The 19991-nt window shown below is 46.4% G+C and overlaps 1 protein-coding gene across 2 annotated transcripts in view; it reads left to right on the top strand.

The window, feature by feature from the left end:
• Positions 1–15391, top strand: part of ANO2 (anoctamin 2) — a 361403-nt gene extending 346012 nt beyond the window's left edge. For both annotated transcript variants that reach the window (XM_059935146.1, XM_059935145.1), the window contains 2 exons: positions 12506–12611; positions 14479–15391. In XM_059935146.1, coding sequence (XP_059791129.1) covers positions 12506–12611; positions 14479–14751 — 379 coding nt within the window. In that variant the 3' untranslated portion in view covers positions 14752–15391. The remainder of the gene's footprint in view (positions 1–12505; positions 12612–14478) is intronic.
• Positions 15392–19991: the final 4600 nt, after the last annotated feature.

Here is a 19991-nt window from a genome sequence, read left to right as displayed (position 1 = left end):
CTGTATCCTACAGGCTGGATGGTGACTCAGGCTCCTGGCTCAGCGGAGTGGAGCATAGAGGTCAGTAGGGCGGGGCCCGGCCAGGGACCTGGGTCTGAGAGCTCAAGGAGCCCACCTGGGCTTGGGCAACCCACTGGCTCTGTTTGGAGATGGTGAGCATCCCGAAACAGCATCCTTGGATGGCTCTTGCAGGTTTTTCTGCAGGACCCAAGTCCTTCCCTATCCCAAGGCCTGGGAGTTCCCTTCCAGTGTTTGTCTGCCTCTCATCTGTTTCTGGCCGAGACCAGAGGGAGAGCCAGCTTTCCGTGGTGGTGCCTTTCCTGATCTTTATCAACCACTGGATCAACCCAGGCCTGATTAGTTCGTAATGGCCTGTGCTGTTTTCCCTTGTTCAAGGTCAATTACAGAAGACACTTTTAAGCGGCTCAGATGGTATGAAAATATCGTGTGCCGTTGTGTTCAGCACTAATATGACATTACTTTCCACTGGGACTATTAAATTTTTTTTTTTTTTTACATACCACTGTTTTGAGTTGAGAAATGCATTTACTAATTGATTTATAATGTCACTAAAACATCATTTAAAAAAAAAAAGCCATTTCTGAATGTCAGTGACCAACCCCTCAGTTTGTTATGTTGGCACCCTTCCTGCCCGCAGTGATTCTGTACTGTGACGAATTGTGGCCAGTTTCACTGTCACTGGTCACCCCTGCAAGTAGGATGGGAAGGGATGTCTGAGCCAGGAGTCTCTTTTCCCACTGTGCACCTCAGTTTCCCCATCTGTAAAAGTGGGGACTTGGAATAAATAATCTCCAAAGCTTCCTTTCTACTTAGTGTAAAAATAGAATAGTGAATGACACATGTAATACATTACTTTATTCCTGCAAAAGTTCTGAACATTACAGGCAACCTCTCCAACTCTGTCCCACCTCCACTCAGCCCTGCCCAGCCCTAGACATCTTCCCAGCGGTAGCCACGGCGACACGTTTATATGACTCTTTCTCAGACATTGTTCCATGGATTAACATAAAAATGAACTTATAGAACCTTTAAGATGTTTCACGGACTCGTTTTATAATAATGAAATATATTTTGAGTTAATAGGAACCTTGTTTCTTTAGGTAGTGTATAAATTCAACTCAATGTGATCATTTCATAGGGTTAGAACAATCTAGGTAAAATATGAATGCAGTTTTAAAGCTGAGAAAATGTTGATTGTTGTACCACTTTTACTTATCGTATGTGAGTCTGCCTCACTTAATACTATAACTTTGCTCCTGGAAGCTTAGTATAAAGATATATTGGAGTCAACCGAATGTTACCATTAATCGCATCCCTCTTTTGAAATTATGAACTTTTTATTATAAAAGTAATTCTATATAATGTATGTGTGTATATGCATATGTGTGTGTATATATGTGTGCATATACATATAAAAGGAAAAGCCCCTCTTCTCAGCCCCCAGCCCAGTCATTCTCTCCCAGAAGAAACCGTTGTGTCCATTTCTGCCTCCAGAAATTACACTCACGTGTGCTGTCTTCTTTACTGCTCACTGTGTTTCCCTTTAACATTCAGTGCACACACACACACGTACACACACGCGCGTGCGCTCATTTGCTCATGGTGGGCTGAGAGGGCTCTCGCGTGTGCACCTGCTATACACTCGGCATGGTGATGCACGTTTTGTTGGCTCCATGTGAATTAGAACACTGAGGTCCAGGGATGTGGAATAACTTTCTCGGGTTCCTACAATTAGTGGCCCAGCCACTCCAGTGCAGACATGCTTTTTAGACACTCTAGTCATTTCTTTATTGGAAGACTCTCCTTATTACAAGACTACAGGGAACTCTCAAACTCAATGTTAAGGCTCAAAGAAAATAAAGGAAGACTGAAGGGATGAGGGTGAGATCTGGGAACCGTTCCTAAAATTATATCCCTGAGCTTCAATCCCAGCCAGCAGATGCAGGAAGTAAGCAGATGTGGGGTTCCCCCACCGCTTGGCCACCCAGGAGAGCCAGAGCTCTCAACACCAGGGGAAAGGGTGTGCTTTGGGAAGCATTTGAGCTGATGGGAATGGAGCAGAAGTTCTCCTTCCCATCAGCCTGAGGCTTGCCTGCTTTGCGCCATTTACCTGGACCTAGAGCCTGAGAGAAGCCCCCTGCAGTTGGGCATTGGCTTTCTCTTTTTGATTCATCTCAGCATCATGGGAAATCGGAGCATCCGAGCTTGAGTGCTCAGAAATCCTCCTGGAAAGCCAGGGGAACTGGGAGCAGGGATGTGTACGCTTCATCGTCTTTGAACAGAAGACGCGTATTTCTTTTTTTTTTTTTTTTTTTTTTTTACTTTTATTGTATAGTAGTGTTTATTTGTATTTAATTATCTATAATGTTTAATTTTTACTTTATTTAATATAATAACAATGCATTATATTTCTGAACATCCTGATTATGCTAGAAACATATCTATGTTATTGTTCTTTTTTTTTTTTTTTTTTTTTTCACACACACACACACTGTATTTTATTTTTACAAGAGATAAATCGACTGACACCAAGCATTGTACATGGATGACCACAACAAAAGCAACAATGATTGCAATTACCAAACATGAAACACACTCATACTATGTCATAGTATTGACATTCAGTTCAGTAATCCTCCACTGTAACAGCTCCTTTACTTTGCAGTGAAAATTGATTTGTATATTCTTTGCCTCTGAGTCCTTGTGGAATTTTTTTTTTTTTTTTTTTAAATTCAGACAGAAAGTCACAAAAATTATACTCATCCTCATCAGTTCACTCAGTCCCATGTAATTAATTTTTTTTTTTTTTCATCTTGATCTTTTGTTAGCACTTTTATGAGTTCATCAGTTTTTCATTAGAGTTCTGAAAATGCTTATTCATTCAGTTCAGCAGTACAGTCCGTTACCAGAAACCTGTACTTGTCAGAGTCTTTTCCATGTATTTCTTGAAGATGAAACCCTTTTATAGGAACATATTTGCAAAATCATCAGAGTACACCCAGAACTGTCTGTAAATGACAAAAGACTTAAAAATGACCACGGTTAAAGATTTGATGACAGTTCATAATAATGCAGTTGACAAGAAAATTAGTTATTTCTGAGATATACATTTTAAAGTAATAAATAGGATTATTACTTATAACATTATACCAGAACATATAAGATTTTTAGAAATTTCATGTAATGTCTGAAACATTTATATTAACATATTTCCATACATATTTCCATACAAGTACAAATATAAGATTTTTAGAAATTTCATGTAATGTCTGAAACATTTATATTAACATATTTCCATACATATTTCCATACAAATACAAATATGATTTTTAGAAATTTCATGTAATGTCTGAAACATTTATATTAACATATTTCCATACATATTTCCATACAAATACAAATATAAGATTTTTAGAAATTTCATGTAATGTCTGAAACATTTATATTAACATGTTTCCATACAAATAACCCAATGAAAGTTTAGTATTAGTTGTTTTGTTTGTTTTTTTATACTGCAGGTTCTTATTAGGCATCAGTTTTATACACATCAGTGTATACATGTCAATCCCAATCGCCCAATTCAGCACACCACCATCCCCACCCCACCGCAGTTTTCCCCCCTTGGTGTCCATATGTCCATTCTCTACATCTGTGTCTCAACTTCTGCCCTGCAAACTGGCTCATCTGTACCATTTTTCTAGGTTCCGCATACATGCATTAATATACGATATTTGTTTTTCTCTTTCTGACTTACTTCACTCTGTATGACAGTCTCTAGATCCATCCACGTCTCAACAAATGACTCAATTTCGTTCCTTTTTATGGCTGAGTAATATTCCATTGTATATATGTACCACATCTTCTTTATCCATTCGTCTGTTGATGGGCATTTAGGTTGCTTCCATGACCTGGCTATTGTAAATAGTGCTGCAATGAACATTCGGGTGCATGTGTCTTTTTGAATTACGGTTTTCTCTGGGTATATGCCCAGTAGTGGGATTGCTGGGTCATATGGTAATTCTATTTTTAGTTTTTTAAGGAACCTCCATATTGTTCTCCATAGTGGCTGTATCAATTTACATTCCCACCAACAGTGCAAGAGGGTTCCCTTTTCACCACACCCTCTCCAGCATTTGTTGTTTGTAGATTTTCTGATGATGCCCATTCTAACAGGAGTGAGGTGATACCTCATTGTAGTTTTGATTTGCATTTCTCTAATAATTAGTGATGTTGAGCATCTTTTCATGTGCTTCGTGGCCATCTGTATGTCTTCTTTGGAGAAATGTCTATTTAGGTCTTCTGCCCATTTTTGGATTGGGGTGTTTGTTTCTTTGATATTGAGCTGAATGAGCTGTTTATATATTTTGGAGATTAATCCTTTGTCCGTTGATTCATTTGCAAATATTTTCTCCCATTCTGAGGGTTGTCTTTTCGTCTTGTTTATGGTTTCCTTTGCTGTGCAAAAGCTTTGAAGTTTCATTAGGTCCCATTTGTTTATTTTTGTTTTTATTTCCATTACTCTAGGAGGTGGATCAAAAAAGATCTTGCTGTGATTTATGTCAAAGAGTGTTCTTCCTATGTTTTCCTCTAAGAGTTTTATAGTGTCCACTCTTATATTTAGGTCTCTAATCCATTTTGAGTTTATTTTTGTGTATGGTGTTAGGGAGTATTCTAATTTCATTCTTTTACATGTAGCTGTCCAGTTTTCCCAGCACCACTTATTGAAGAGACTGTCTTTTCTCCATTGTATATCTTTGCCTCCTTTGTCATAGATTAGTTGACCATAGGTGTGTGGGTTAATCTCTGGGCTTTCTATCTTGTTCCATTGATCTATGTTTCTGTTTTTGTGCCAGTACCATATTGTCTTGATTACTGTAGCTTTGTAGTATAGTCTGAAGTCAGGGAGTCTGATTCCTCCAGCTCCATTTTTTTGCCTCAAGACTGCTTTGCCTATTCGGGGTCTTTTGTGTCTCCATACAAATTTTAAGATGATTTGTTCTAGCTCCGTAAAAAATGCCATTGGTAATTTGATAGGGATTGCATTGAATCTGTAGATTGCTTTGGGTAGTATACTCATTTTCACAATGTTGATTCTTCCAATCCAAGAACATGGTATATCTCTCCATCTGTTGGTATCATCTTTAATTTCTTTCATCAGTGTCTTATAGTTTTCTGCATACAGGTCTTTTGTCTCCCTAGGTAGGTTTATTCCTAGGTATTTTATTCTTTTTGTTGCAATGGTAAATGGGAGTGTTTCCATAATTTCTCTTTCAGATTTTTCATCATTAGTGTATAGGAATGCAAGAGATTTCTGTGCATTAATTTTGTATCCTGCAACTTTACCATATTCATTAATTAGCTCTAGCAGTTTTCTGGTGGCAGTTTTAGGATTCTCTATGTATAGTATCATGTCATCCGCAAACAGTGACAGTTTTACTTCTTCTTTTCCAATTTGTATTCCTTTTATTTCTTTTTCTTCTCTGATTGCCGTGGCTAGGACTTCCAAAACTATGTTGAATAATAGTGGTGAGAGTGGACATCCTTGTCTCGTTCCTGATCTTAGAGGAAATGCTTTCAGTTTTTCACCATTGAGAATGATGTTTGCTGTGGGTTTGTCATATATGGCCTTTATTATGTTGAGGTAGGTTCCCTCTATGCCCACTTTCTGGAGAGTTTTTATCAGAAATGGGTGTTGAATTTTGTCAAAAGCTTTTTCTGCATCTATTGAGATGATCATATGGTTTTTATTCTTCAATTTGTTAATATGGTGTATCACATTGATTGATTTGCGTATATTGAAGAATCCTTGCATCCCTGGGATAAATCCCACTTGATCGTGGTGTATGATCCTTTTAATGTGTTGTTGGATTCTGTTTGCTAGTATTTTGTTGAGGATTTTTGCATCTATATTCATCAGTGATATTGGTCTGTAATTTTCTTTTTTTGTAGTGTCTTTGTCTGGTTTTGGTATCAGGGTGATGGTGGCCTCATAGAATGAGTTTGGGAGTGTTCCTTCCTCTGCAATTTTTTGGAAGAGTTTGAGAAGGATGGGTGTTAGCTCTTCTCTAAATGTTTGATAGAATTCACCTGTGAAGCCATCTGGTCCTGGACTTTTGTTTGTTGGAAGATTTTTAATCACAGTTTCAATTTCATTACTTGTGATTGGTCTGTTCATATTTTCTATTTCTTCCTGGTTCAGTCTTGGAAGGTTATACCTTTCTAAGAATTTGTCCATTTCTTCCAGGTTGTCCATTTTATTGGCATAAAGTTGCTTGTAGTAGTCTCTTAGGATGCTTTGTATTTCTGCAGTGTCTGTTGTAACTTCTCCTTTTTCATTTCTGATTTTATTGATTTGAGTCCTCTCCCTCTTTTTCTTGATGAGTCTGGCTAATGGTTTATCAATTTTGTTTATCTTCTCAAAGAACCAACTTTTAGTTTTATTGATCTTTGCTATTGTTTTCTTTGTTTCTATTTCATTTATTTCTGCTCTGATCTTTATGATTTCTTTCCTTCTGCTAACTTTGGGTTTTGTTTGTTCTTCTTTCTCTAGTTTCTTTAAGTGTAAGGTTAGATTGTTTACTTGAGCTTTTTCTTGTTTCTTTAGGTAGGCTTGTATAGCTATAAACTTCCCTCTTAGAACTGCTTTTGCTGCATCCCATAAGTTTTGGGTCGTCGTGTTTTCATTGTCATTTGTCTCTAGGTATTTTTTGATTTCCTCTTTGATTTCTTCAGTGATCTCTTGGTTATTTAGTAACGTATTGTTTAGCCTCCATGTGTTTGTCCTTTTTACGTTTTTTTCCCTGTAATTCATTTCTAATCTCATAGCGTTGTGGTCAGAAAAGATGCTTGATATGATTTCAATTTTCTTAAATTTACTGAGGCTTGATTTGTGACCCAAGATGTGATCTATCTTGGAGAATGTTCCGTGCGCACTTGAGAAGAACGTGTAATCTGCTGTTTTTGGATGGAATGTCCGATATATATCAATTAAATCTATCTGGTCTATTGTGTCATTTAAAGCTTCTATTTCCTTATTTATTTTCATTTTGGATGATCTGTCCATTGGTGTAAGTGAGGTGTTAAAGTCCCCCACTATTATTGTGTTACTGTCGATTTCCTCTTTTATAGCTGTTAGCAGTTGCCTTATGTATTGAGGTGCTCCTATGTTGGGTGCATATATATTTATAATTGTTATATCTTCTTCTTGGATTGATCCCTGGATCATTATGTAGTGTCCTTCCTTGTCTCTTGTAACATTCTTTAATTTAAAGTCTATTTTATCTGATATGAGTATAGCTACTCCAGCTTTCTTTTGATTTCCATTTGCATGGAATATCTTTTTCCATCCCCTCACTTTCAGTCTGTATGTGTCCCTAGGTCTAAAGTGGGTCTCTTGTAGACAGCATATATATGGGTCTTGTTTTTGTATCCATTCAGCCAGTCTATGTCTTTTGGTTGGGGCATTTAATCCATTCACGTTTAAGGTAATTATCGATATGTATGTTCCTATGACCATTTTCTTAATTGTTTTGTGTTTGTTTTTGTAGGTCCTTTTCTTCTCTTGTGTTTCCCACTTAGAGAAGTTCCTTTAGCATTTGTTGTAGAGCTGGTTTGGTGGTGCTGAATTCTCTTAGCTTTTGCTTGTCTGTAAAGCTTTTGATTTCTCCATCAAATCTAAATGAGATCCTTGCCGGGTAGAGTAATCTTGGTTGTAGGTTCTTCCCTTTCATCACTTTAAGTATATCATGCCACTCCCTTCTGGCTTGCAGAGTTTCTGCTGAGAAATCAGCTGTTAACCTTATGGGAGTTCCCTTGTATGTTATTTGTCGTTTTTCCCTTGCTGCTTTCAATAACTTTTCTTTGTCTTTAATTTTTGCCACTTTGATTACTATGTGTCTCGGCGTGTTTCTCCTTGGGTTTATCCTGTATGGGACTCTCTGCGCTTCCTGGACTTGGGTGGCTATTTCCTTTCCCATGTTAGGGAAGTTTTCGACTATAATCTCTTCAAATATTTTCTCTGGTCCTTTCTCTCTCTCTTCTCCTTCTGGGACCCCTATAATGCGAATGTTGTTGCGTTTAATGTTATCCCAGAGGTCTCTTAGGCTGTCTTCATTTCTTTTCATTCTTTTTTCTTTAGTCTGTTCCGCAGCAGTGAATTCCATCATTCTGTCTTCCAGGTCACTTATCCGTTCTTCTGCCTCAGTTATTCTGCTATTGATTCCTTCTAGTGTAGTTTTCATTTCAGTTATTGTATTGGTCATCTCTGTTTGTTTGTTCTTTAATTCTTCTAGGTCTTTGTTAATCATTTCTTGCATCTTCTCAATCTTTGCCTCCATTCTTATTCCGAGGTCCTGGATCATCTTCACTATCATTATTCTGAATTCTTTTTCTGGAAGGTTGCCTATCTCCACTTCATTTAGTTGTTTTTCTGGGGATTTTTCTTGTTCCTTCATCTGGTACATAGCCCTCTGCCTTTTCATCTTCTCTATCTTTCTGTAACTGTGGTTTTTGGTCCACAGGCTGCAGGATTATAGTTTTTCTTGCTTCTGTTGTCTGCCCTCTGGTGGTTGAGGCTATCTAAGAGGCTTGATGGGAGGCTCTGGTGGTGGGTAGAGCTGACTGTTGCTGTGGCGGTCAGAGCTCAGTAAAACCTTAATCCACTTGACTGTTGATGGGTGGGGCTGGGTTCCCTCCCTGTTGCTGTGGCGGTCAGAGCTCAGTAAAACCTTAATCCACTTGACTGTTGATGGGTGGGGCTGGGTTCCCTCCCTGTTGGCTGTTTTGCCTGAGGCAACCCAACACTGGAGCCTACCCGTGCTCTTTGGTGGGGTTAATGGCAGACTCTGGGAGGGCTCACGCCAAGGAGAACTTCCCAGAACCTCTGCTGCCAGTGTCCTTATCCCCACGGTGAAACAGAGCCACCACTCGCCTCTGCAGGAGACCCCCCAACACCAGCAGGTAGGTCTGGTTCAGTCTCCCCCAGGCTCACTGCTCCTTCCCCTGGGTCCTGATGCACACATTACTTTGTGTGTGCCCTCCAAGAGTGGGGTCTCTGTTTCCCCCAGTCCCGTCAAAGTCCTGCAATCCAATTCCCACTAGGCTTCAAAGTCTGATTCTCTAGGAATTCCTCCTCCCGTTGCCTGACCCCCAGGTTGGGAAGCCTGACGTGGGGCTCAGAACCTTTACTCCAGTGGGTGGACTTCTGTGGTATAAGTGTTCGCCAGTCTGTGAGTCACCCACCCAGCAGTTACGGGGTTTGATTTTACTCTGATTGCGCCCCTCCTACCGTCTCACTGTGGCTTCTCCTCTGTCCTTGGACGTGGGGTATCCTCCTTGGTGAAGTCCAGGGTCTTCCTGTCAATGATGGTCCAGCAGTCAGTTGTGATTCTGGTGCTCTCGCAAGAGGGAGTGACAGCACGTCCTTCTACTCCGCCATCTTGGTTAATCTCCAAGACGCGTATTTCTTAAGTCGCCTTCGGTTAAAGGAGAAAGAACAGCTCCCATTTATTGAGTCCTCTGATATGTCTGGTAGTGTGCTGAGTGGTCTTCGTTACAGCTTTGTGAGATGGAAAGTCCACATTTTATGGACAAGGATCCCGGCCATCAGATCTTTAGGTAACTGTCTAGAGGACGGAGAACTGAAATAGTGGGGGTGGGATCAGGCCTTCACCTGCTGACTCCAAAGCCTGTGCTTTTGCCAATGTTGTTCTCTGCTCTAGGCTTGGAAGCGAAATAGACAGACAGCTGTCACCAGGCTGGCCACAGTTAAGTCCACTAGCCACCCTGTCTTTTCTGGACATTCCTAGTCTTAAAACTAATGATCTCTTTGTTTAATTAGTGTCTTCTGATTACTCAGAAACATTTGATACGCTTGACTTCTTAGGATGAATTTTTTTTTTAAATTCTGAAATCTGAGCTTATATTGGAATGTAAATAAGCAATCATCTACCTGGTGGCAGAGGCTTACTGGAATCAGTGTTTTTCAAACTATGAATTCATCAGTGAATTAGGAAATCACTTTAGTGGGTCATGACCAGCAGTTGAAAGAGTAGGATAGGAGAGGATAGGAGAGGATAGCAGAGAACAGGAAAATATCAGTGCATAGCACACAGCAAGCATGAGTGTGTGTGTGTGATTTTTATTTCTGTGATACATATGTACGTGTGCACTAATGTAAAATACATTGCTTACTCCAGGTCACAGTTTTTTTTAAAAGTGAGCTTTGAAAAGAGAAATGTGAACAGATGTATAATTCATTAAATTGCGTGTTGCTGTTTTCTGGGCATAGCTTGCCCTGTAGTTACTGACAAAGCACCCTTAGTCCATTGGCACAAACGGATTGCAAGTCGAGCTTTCTGGACGTTTCTGTGTGTTAATCTTTTCCCAGATCCTTGATTACATGGATGTGCCTGCCAGATTCAGAACATGTTTTGGACACTCAGGGAGGGCAAAGTGACATTTCCAAAAGCTGTAGTGAGTTAGTAGCAGAAGTGGGACCAGGATTAGATTATTTATGGATTCTTTGCAGACTGGAAATAAAAAAGAGGGGTGAGCAATGGCTGTCATACTGAGGTCAGTGAGCAGCTGTTCCCTCATCGATGGAGCTAGAAAACAAGGGAAATGAACTTTGCAGCAGCAGCAGGGATTGGGCTAGACCTGGGGAGGGATTTCCTCGCGGTGAAAAGTAGGGGGGGGGGGGCGCGTGTATCACCCCTCCTCCAGAGGTCTTGAGAAAAGCAAGATAAATTCCCTTCTGCCATGGGGTTTTGGGGGGACAGCAGGAGGGTGGGCGAGCCTGAGTTTTTTTCCCCACCCGAATGTCCTTATTGCCTTGGCCACACCCTCCCTCTCTCCCATGAGCGGGCGTGGTCTGGAGCTGGCTGTGTTTCGATGGCGAGGATGAACCCCGTGGTGTTTAGCTGGGTTGCAGTTAGCTTTGCATTGCATCCGGATGTCAAACCAGGCCTGCAACAGCTGTGATCAGCTGTTGGGAGAGAGGAGCCGGGTGAGGAGGGGGCAGCTCCTGGCCTCTCGCCCAACCCTAGTCCAGGGCTTAGTACCCACCTCTCCGCTTGCCTCTTTCTGCGGCTGACTCTTCCACTGTGACTTCTTCTGCCTTTTTCCCTGCATCTCTTTTCATCTTCCTCTGTTTTTTTTCTCTTCTCCCCTTATCTCTTCTTGGGCCATCGAAAGCCACTGTGCTTCTGTGAGGATCCTTTAGAGCAGCGGGTTCATTCAGCACAGAGGAAGGTTCAGAGAGAACCCGCTGCGGAATCCCCTACCCCGAACAGCAGCTGGTAGTCAGGAGCTTTCCGACAATAGGAGAAAAGCCCAGATTCCGGCAGACTTGGATTCTCACCTTGACTCCACCCCTTGCTGGCCAATCATTGAACTTCTCTGAGCCTGAGTTTCCTCCTGGGTTATACAGGGATATCCATGCCTTCCTGAGGATCTTGTTGTGAAATGAGGAAACCTCCAGAAAAGCTCCTTGCTTCGGGATGGACGCACACTGCACGTTCAGGCTATGCTTGTTTTCCTTCCGGGCCCCTCCTGAGACAGAGTTCCCTCCCTGCCTTCCTCAGCAGCCGTGCACCCCGCTTGGTGGCCTGATGCCACCCCACCTCTTGCTTCAGTCCGGCTTGTTTTGCTTTTACTGAGCATCGAAGATTTGTTGAATTCCATGGAGAAAACAGTTCCGTGAAGGGGCATAATTCTTCTGTACCAACTCTTGTTATTTTTCCAGGCTTAGAAAAAAAAGGGAGTCTGAGAAAATAAGCCGTTTTTAACTATGAGTCATCCCAAGATGGGGGGAAAAGGCAACAGCTCGGACAAGCCCTAGACCTCTCCATGGTCTGAGCTCACGTCAGGCACTGACGTTTTATTTCTTAAACCACATGGGCAGGTGATAAAGATGGTTAGTGAAAGGGGATACTGCCCAACCGTGAGTCTTACCACTGCCCTCCTCCCAAAATTCACTCAGCCTTCAGCTTGCTCTGAATCAGCCATCAAGCGAAGCCGGCCCCTCTCATGGCCGTGGTCCCAGAGCAGCCGGCTGGGGAGGACACCCTTGACCGTCTGCCGGCACCTGTGTCTTCACTGAGCCCCGGGCTGCGGAGCAGTGTGCGTGGTGTCCGGGGGTCTCCCGCCCCTCAGAGCCCACAGGCTAGTGGAGCCAGGATGGCTTCATAGTCCTGGGTTCCTCTCATGATTGCTGGGCTCCTCTGGAAGGAGAATCCAGAGGAAGCTTCTGGGGATGTTGGAGAGAGTAAGAAAGCCACTTCTAGGCTGATGTTGGCTTTTGTGGACTTTGGTCCTTTTTTGGACGTTGTTGGCTGGGCCGTGGACTCCTCACCTCTGCCTCCTAACCCCCCAAGTCTGAGAGCCAGGGGTTTGCCTGCTGCTTTGACCTTTGAGGTTGCACCAGAGAAGTAGCTCCTTCCCTCCATCTCTTCCCAGTCGTCACATGGCCTTTTTCTTTGGACAGGTTTAAGGATTACCGGGAGCCGCCCTGGGCCCCGAACCCATATGAGTTTTCCAAGCAGTACTGGTCCGTTCTGTCTGCCCGTCTGGCTTTTGTCATAATCTTCCAGGTGAGTTGTTCAGATAAGGCACAGCGGGTCAGGATCCGGGCTGCAGGGGTACAGATGGCCCCGTCTCCGGGTTTTCAGGGCTCTCTGTGACTCAGGGGCCTTCACGTGCGGCAGGCAGCCCTGAGACCCTTCCCTGGGTGAGGGCTTTCATTAACGGATGGATTTGCAGAAGGAGGATAAAGTAGAGTAAGGTTACAAGACAAATGTGGAGTAAGGTGCAGGGTGGAGATTGATTCCCAGTTAAACCCAAGACCAGAAAGTGGGGAACCGCATGGGAGACCAGAGCCTCACCTCGAAGGCAGACAGACCGTCCCACCTGGTCTCCGCACCCAAGAAAGGCCTTGAGTTCTGACCCTTTCTTCCAGCTCTCGCCCCTCCTTTATTGTGTTGTTTCGGCCCCTGAGACACCTGGTGGGAAAGGCCCCCAGAGCCCCCCGGCAGCCCCGGGTGAATAGCAAACCTGAGCTGACGATTCCTATCTCCCACAGTAGCCGAAGCTACAATTGCGTCGCCGAGATTCTCCAGGCTCGAGGCCCACCGTTCCCACTGGGGTCCTGCTAGCCTTGGAGCAGGGCTGGGGCACCAGTCCAGATCCCTTTCCCATCGCCACCCCTACCCCCAGGCTTTTGTATTCCCTGAAGGCAGGTCCCTGGAGGGCTCTAAGGTATCCTGCCCCCGGCCCCCAGCCCAGGAAGTGAAGAAGCCCCCCCCCCCACCCCGGAGGCTAGTCTTTCACTTGGAGAAGGAAGCAGGCATTCTTCCTCTGGAGAGATGAGGCGATATGTGTGCCCGATCGTCACCTGTCCCTTGGCTGCCCCGCCTGCAGAAGCCCGTCCTTACTTTACCACGTGTCACATGTCACTTTCACTCCCCAAGAGGGCTTGGTTTAAAAGGCCAGTGTCTGACTTGACCAAGCAGCTCCAGGTCACTTATGGCACCCGGCAGCCTCTGGGAGCAGCCCTTGGTTCCCAGGTCTTCCCTGGGCCCTGGGAGCACGCAGGGTTCAAGGTTGAGCTGGGGGTGGGTTCAGAGCATGGAAGACAGATGGCAGGGCTCTGATATCTCTTGGGCTGTCACTGTCCTCCAGGTCTAAGGAGAGGGGGCGTGCGAGCATAAGATGGGCAGGCAGAGGAAACTACAGCTGGAGGGTGAGGGGCAGCGTGTGGAAGGCCTGGGAGCCGGAGCATACGAGGAGCCGCCCTTTAGCGGGCGGTGCCGGCACTGCCAGCACGTCTTCACCCACTTAAATAGAAAACGCTCCCAGGAAGGGAGGGGAGGTGGCTTACTGGGGGGAAGGAAGGCACTTACAGATGTGCACGAAACCTCAGAACCGATGCAGGCCCTTTGAGGCAGGGCCCAGGCAGGCGGTGAGACCAGAACGTGGGGTTGGCTGAGGTCAGAAGTCAGTGCAGAAACCAAGGGTCCACCTCCGATATGGGGACGGAGGGACAGTTGGGAAGAAGAGAGGGGCGGTTGGTTCAGGGAGAGCCCTGCACGGGCCGTTGGGCGTTATGGCTGCTTTCTTGAAAGCTCTGGAGCCCGGATCCTGGAGGCAAGAACAGGACACATGGGGGCAGGGGACGGAGGGGAAGAAGCCAGTTAACACTGTCTGGCCGTGCATGGGAGGGGGGCTCTGGGAGATAGGTGCAGTCCCTACTCCACTGTCACCCGGGGACCCCAAGGGGCAGTGATGCTCGTTGGCTGAGATCAGCCGCTAGTCGGCTGAGGAGCCAGAGGAACCCAGAGGCCCCCTGCCTCCCCGGGTCTGGGGTCTGTGCCCTCACCCCTGCCCACCCCGCCTGCCCCGGGGCAGTGGAGCCCTCCCGCCCCGCCTGTCCTCTCACCACCCCCCTTCTGGCCCTCAAAGAACCTGGTGATGTTCCTGAGCGTCCTTGTGCATTGGATGATCCCTGACATCCCCACCGACATCAGTGACCAGATCAAGAGTGAGAAGAGCCTGTTTGTGGACTCCTTCCTGAAAGAGGGGCACGAGAAGCTCAGGCTGATGGAGGAAGCTGCCTGGAGGGGCCGGGGCCCCGGCCGTCGCAGCGGGAGGAGCCCGGCAGCCAGCCTAGTGCCCTCGGCCTGGAGCCAGCCGGGCAGCAGCGCGTCCTCGGGGTCCCAGCACACCAGCGTGTGAGCAGCCGAGACCAGCACGGTGTCGTGTCCGTCCTTGCGCAGGATCTGGCCTCAGGGGCCCTTGAGAAGGGCGTGTGTGTGTGTGTATGTGTGTGTGTGTGTGTGGACAGATTATTAGCGACAGGAGGCAGAGGATGGGCGCAGGAGGGAAGAGAATGATGCTGCTTCTCAGAAACTTCACGCTTGGGTTTCTTTTAGGTCCTCTTTTGAGCTGTATCCTTTGGGGGATTGGTACCCGCTTTTGCATCCACTGGTGAAAGAATTGGGTCTCTCCAGCCCAGAGTCCCAGGCACCTCGAGCCCTGCCCTGTGCCCCCTCAGATACCGTCCCCGAATTTCGGTGGCCGCAGGCCATGAGAAGCACAGTCCGGGCCCTGTTTCAGCCCCATCATAAGTGATCACCACCCCCCTTCCCACCATCACCCTGAGAAAACCCTCTGCATCACTGTCACAGCCTCAGTGGATGCAAATTAAGTTCCGCGGCTGATTGCTGTGGCCTCTGGACCCAATGGTGAGGAGCAAAGGTGCAGACCTGGGCTTGTCTCCAGTTCACGTCATGGGGATGCTTTGAGCTAAATGCAACTGGCCATCATTTTATGCAGGTTCAGGTTTAAAATAATAAATTGAAACATTCTTTATAAAGATGCATCTCCTTGTCTTGGGCTCCCTCTCTCTTGCTTCCTGCTGATGTTTATGGCGCCCCTGCTGGGTGCCAAGCATCGTTCTCAGACTAGAGACACAGCGGAGGACAAAAGACAAAAGCCCGCCGCGCCGAGTTAGGTTCTGGGGACAGTTACGTCAGACAGTGAGCTGATGAATGCACAGCATTTCAGACGATCATGAGAAATATGAAATAGGATAAGGGAGGCAGGAAGTGTGAGGGCATGGGAGGAGGGGCTTGCCATTTTATACATGAATTAATGACAAACCCAGGATGGTTCGGAGATCACCTCTTGCAAAGCTCACGTCATTGATTGGTAGCGGCCTCCCGAGCTCTGCGGGGAGATCTTCTAGTTGGAAGCAAAGGCCAGACATCATTTATCGTCGCCTTTCACACACCTCCACCCACCTGCTGACCAGAACCAGTGCGCTGGCCCTTCCCTTGGGACCTGGCCCCAGTTCCCTGCAGGTCAGTCTGACTAGCGTACAACTTGGTCACAATGGAAGCTGCCGGGAGGGCCACACCCCAGAGGAGGTGTCGGTTACTTTAAGGACACGCTGAAGTTTTAGGTTGGTTTTCTAGTTTGTGAGGTTCATGCCCACCATCTTTTCTCAACATTTTACCTCCTTGTCCAAATCCTTTATGCTTTAGGAGTATGCTCTCCCCAGAATAATACGTTACTCTCCCCCCACCTCTCCATCCATTTATAATCTACGGTATATGAATCCAGCAGCTTCTCAACTCTTATAGGAATCTGTCACGGATAATCTGGAAGAGAGGTGAAGGCTCTCCCCAGCCCCCTGTAACCTTACTCTCTTGCATTTCCTGTGCCGCTGAAGGCTGTACCTTTTCCTGCAGTGTGTGTTTTCTGAGATACATTTCTTGCTAGTGAATGAGGTTGGCCTCGTCCACTCCTCTCCTGACAAGTACAGTTCTGCAGCTCCCAACAGCACGGCACAAATGAAGCGTATGGCTCAGTGTGGATGACTGAGCTTACCTTCCACGGATCCGTTCTACTCACCTTTTACAACCCCAGGCCCTGGGCAACCGTGTCTCGGATCTCCTAACCCCCTTCAGCCCAGGTAAGCGACGTCCAAATTTCCACTCCTGCCCCGACCCACGGGGGTATCCGCTCTGCTCAGCCACAGCAGAGGGCGCCAGAGAGCAGAGCCCACCCTTCAAGGCCGAGCCACGCGTTCTGGAAAACAAAGCAGATGTTTCTTACACACGCAGCCCTGTTGCACATCTGGCTCCCCTCCTGCTCCCCTTCCTCCTCTGCCCTGTCCCCTGCACAGCAGCAGATGGCAGTGCCCGCAAAGCCACCTCCCTCCAGGACCAGCCGAGAAGGCGTTCTGCCCGGGACTCTCACCCAGACACAGTGGATGCCACCGACCCTTCTGGCCTCCCCGGGGCTCCTGCAGTTTCATCTGCAGAAAGGAAGTGCAAGGCGAAAGCCAGATGGGAATTCCAAAAGACAGCTCCACATATGAGTTCAGGAACCTTCATGTTTCATGAAGCTTCTTTCTCTCCCTTCCTAACAGAGGCCCGAGGCTTCCCAGCCAGGATGTCTTCCTCAGTTAGGGGGATGAAGCCACAGGCCGTGAGGGAAAGAGGCAGACTTTTGACATGGATCCCACATCATAACCTGCTCCTTGTTTTCCCCCAGCACAGTGGGCTCTGGTCGGCCTGTCTCGAGTTCCTCAGAGACTATGTGTCGTCTTCTATCAGGAACCACATCTGCCTGGTCTGAGCGAGGCTGCTTGTTGGGAAACAGGTGAGGCCCCTGGAATAGGCTTCGTCAACCCTATTCCCCGGGCCACCTTCCTGCTACGCTCTCAGGAGCTTTGCTGGCTGTCTCCCTTACCAACTTCAAACTTGGTTTTCTCAGCTGTCAACCCCAGACTTTACTCCACCTGCCTCTTTTATATTTATTTATTTATTTATTTATTTATTTATTTCTGGCTGTGTTGGGTCTTCGTTTCTGTGCGAGGGCTTTCTCCAGTTGTGGCGAGCAGGGGCCATTCTTCATCGCGGTGCACGGGCCTCTCACTGCCGCGGCCTCTCTTGTTGCGGAGCACAGGCTCTAGGCGCGCAGGCTCAGTAGTTGTGGCTCACGGGCCCAGCTGCTCCGCGGCACGTGGGATCTTCCCAGACCAGGGCTCGAACCCGTGTCCCCTGCATTGGCAGGCAGATTCTCAACCACTGCGCCACCAGGGAAGCTCCACCTGCCTCTTTTGATTCTTTTCTTCTTGCTTCCATTTATTGCCCACTGTCTTTTCATGAGGCTGAGTTTTTCCATTTTATCTGTCTTCTCAGTGGCCCCTATCTCTTTTCAGAAACCCCTCGGAAGCTCCTCTCCACGTAGCTGGGCAACATATGTAGAGTACTTTTCCATATCATAATGTCAAAAGCAGGTGGTGTTATTAATATGGGCAGATCCTGGCTTTGTGGGGTCAGAAGCTTATACAATTTTAGGGACCCTCTTTAAGAAAAAAGTACCCCAGATTATGAAATAAAATTAGGTACAAAGGTGAATATTTATCTAGCATGAAGAGAGAAATCACAACAAAATATACATTTTAGGCTAACACCAGGAACACCCCAAAAGGGACTTCCCTGGGAGCCCAGTGGCTAAGACTTCGCCTTCCATTGCAGGGGGTGCAGGTTCGATCCCTGGTCGGGAGCTAAGATCCCACATGCCTCGTGGCCAAAAAACCAAAATATAAAACAGAAGCAATATTGTAACAAATTCAATAAAGACTTTAAAAAAATGGTCCACATCAAAGAATCTTTAAAAAAAAATTCTTAAAAAAAACACCACCACCACAAAAGCCATAACAAATAACTTCATTTTTTATTAATTAACCAACTCGCTCACCCTTATAATAATACTGCTCCCTCCACACCACTGGCTGCAGGCTCTTTAATTGCCTTTTCATACCAATATTTCCAATAAGGAGAAGAGAAAGGAATCCAGTCTTTTCCTCTAGCAAGTTTGATCTACATTTACTTTCTATTTTGGATAGAAACTTAAAATTTTTCTTTCAGTTCTACAACTCACTGTTGGTCATTTCATGTGAATTTTAAGATTACGGTCAAATTTGGGAAAGCATCTATCAAGTTCCTTTCATAGATAAGCTCTCAGATCGAAAACGTGTTCCAGACATTTTAAAAGCAGTTCCACCTCTATTCTCTGTATATCCTTCTAGTGCTGGGCACCCTTGGAAGGGGCCTTGGAGCTAAAATTGCATTAGCTTTAATGTCAATGTGCCTCTCATCATTAGCCCTGTTTTGATAGCCACTGAAACTGAAGCCTGGAGTTCACACAGCTGTAAGGACTTCAGCACCAGGGTACAGGCTTCTGTTTCTTGGATATCGTGACCCCCCGCTCAGAGGCCCACTGCCCCTGGGTGCTCTCCCGGCGGCCCACGGCGTAAGGCCAGTGACAGTGCCAGTACTAGTAATGATATAAGGACAATCACCACCCACAGAGCAATTACTAGGAGCTAGTTCTTCTGCTAAGAACTGAACGCTCTTCACAGTCTTTAATCCGCACAACCTCCTGCGAAGTGTGTTTAGTCCCCGTCTTACTAAAGAGCCCTACCACCAGCTTGGATTGCAAGCCCTCCTTTTCCTGTGAATGACTGGAGCGCCCACATGATGATTAATAAAGCTGGACCAAGAAGCCATTGGTGTCTCCTTCTTGAGGGCTCCTGCCTTGGGTTCCCCCAAGTTCTCCAGGGCCTACCCATCCCAAGGGGGGCTTCCAGAGAATCCCTGAGGAGACAGCAGGGGGGTATTCCGTGCTCTTTGGCGAGTGTCACACGTGTGCTAGAGGGGTCATCTGCCACTGCACCTTGACGCCCTCGCTGACCTGACTTCTGACCCCAGCAAAGTCGTGTGTCCCACACTTGGACTCCACGATTATCCCCCAGGGATCTCGGCCTCACCACACAAGTACCAAATTCAGCCACTCCTTGGAACTCCCAGATCTTTGTATCAAGCCAGTTTCCCCAGCCAGGACCCCCCCTTCCAGGTGGGGACCTCCCTTCTGAGGCCTGGTGGTCTCTCCCATCACACTGACCCACTGTCATAGATACTGATTTGGGATTATGAGTTGGGGGTCTCCGAGTGTCAAGAAGAATCAGTCCACTCCCTTCCCTCCAGACCAAGCTGAATCTAAGCGTTTGCCTCTCAAGCTGCAGAAGCTTCCATGCTTACTCTGCTCTGGGCAATCCCTCATTTACCCAGAAGAAAAGCTCTGTGTCAACCTTCCCTGAGCCCAGCGCCTCTAACCTCACTGGGCAGAGCTGGCGAGAGTGGTGGGGCAAGGGGTGCCAGCGCCAACACACACAGAGGAACATGGGGCTCCAAGAAGCTCTGTCTCTGCTCAGCTAGGAGGAGGCGGCACCTGCCTTGCCCCCGAGCTTGTGCCTTCACCTCTCACTGGAGAAAAGGAAAAGGCACATTCCTGAGCTGTCTGTTTGGGTACAGCCTCATGGGGACAGAGTCTTTCATGTGATGCCGAGGAAACCTACTCTAATAGGAAACGCACCCCTTTTGGGAGCCAGACATGGGTTC

Source organism: Balaenoptera ricei, chromosome 10 (genome assembly GCF_028023285.1).
Source record: "Balaenoptera ricei isolate mBalRic1 chromosome 10, mBalRic1.hap2, whole genome shotgun sequence".
Taxonomy (NCBI): domain Eukaryota; kingdom Metazoa; phylum Chordata; class Mammalia; order Artiodactyla; family Balaenopteridae; genus Balaenoptera; species Balaenoptera ricei.
The sequence above is the reverse complement of the archived record's forward strand: the minus strand, read 5'-3'. Positions and strand labels throughout refer to the sequence as shown.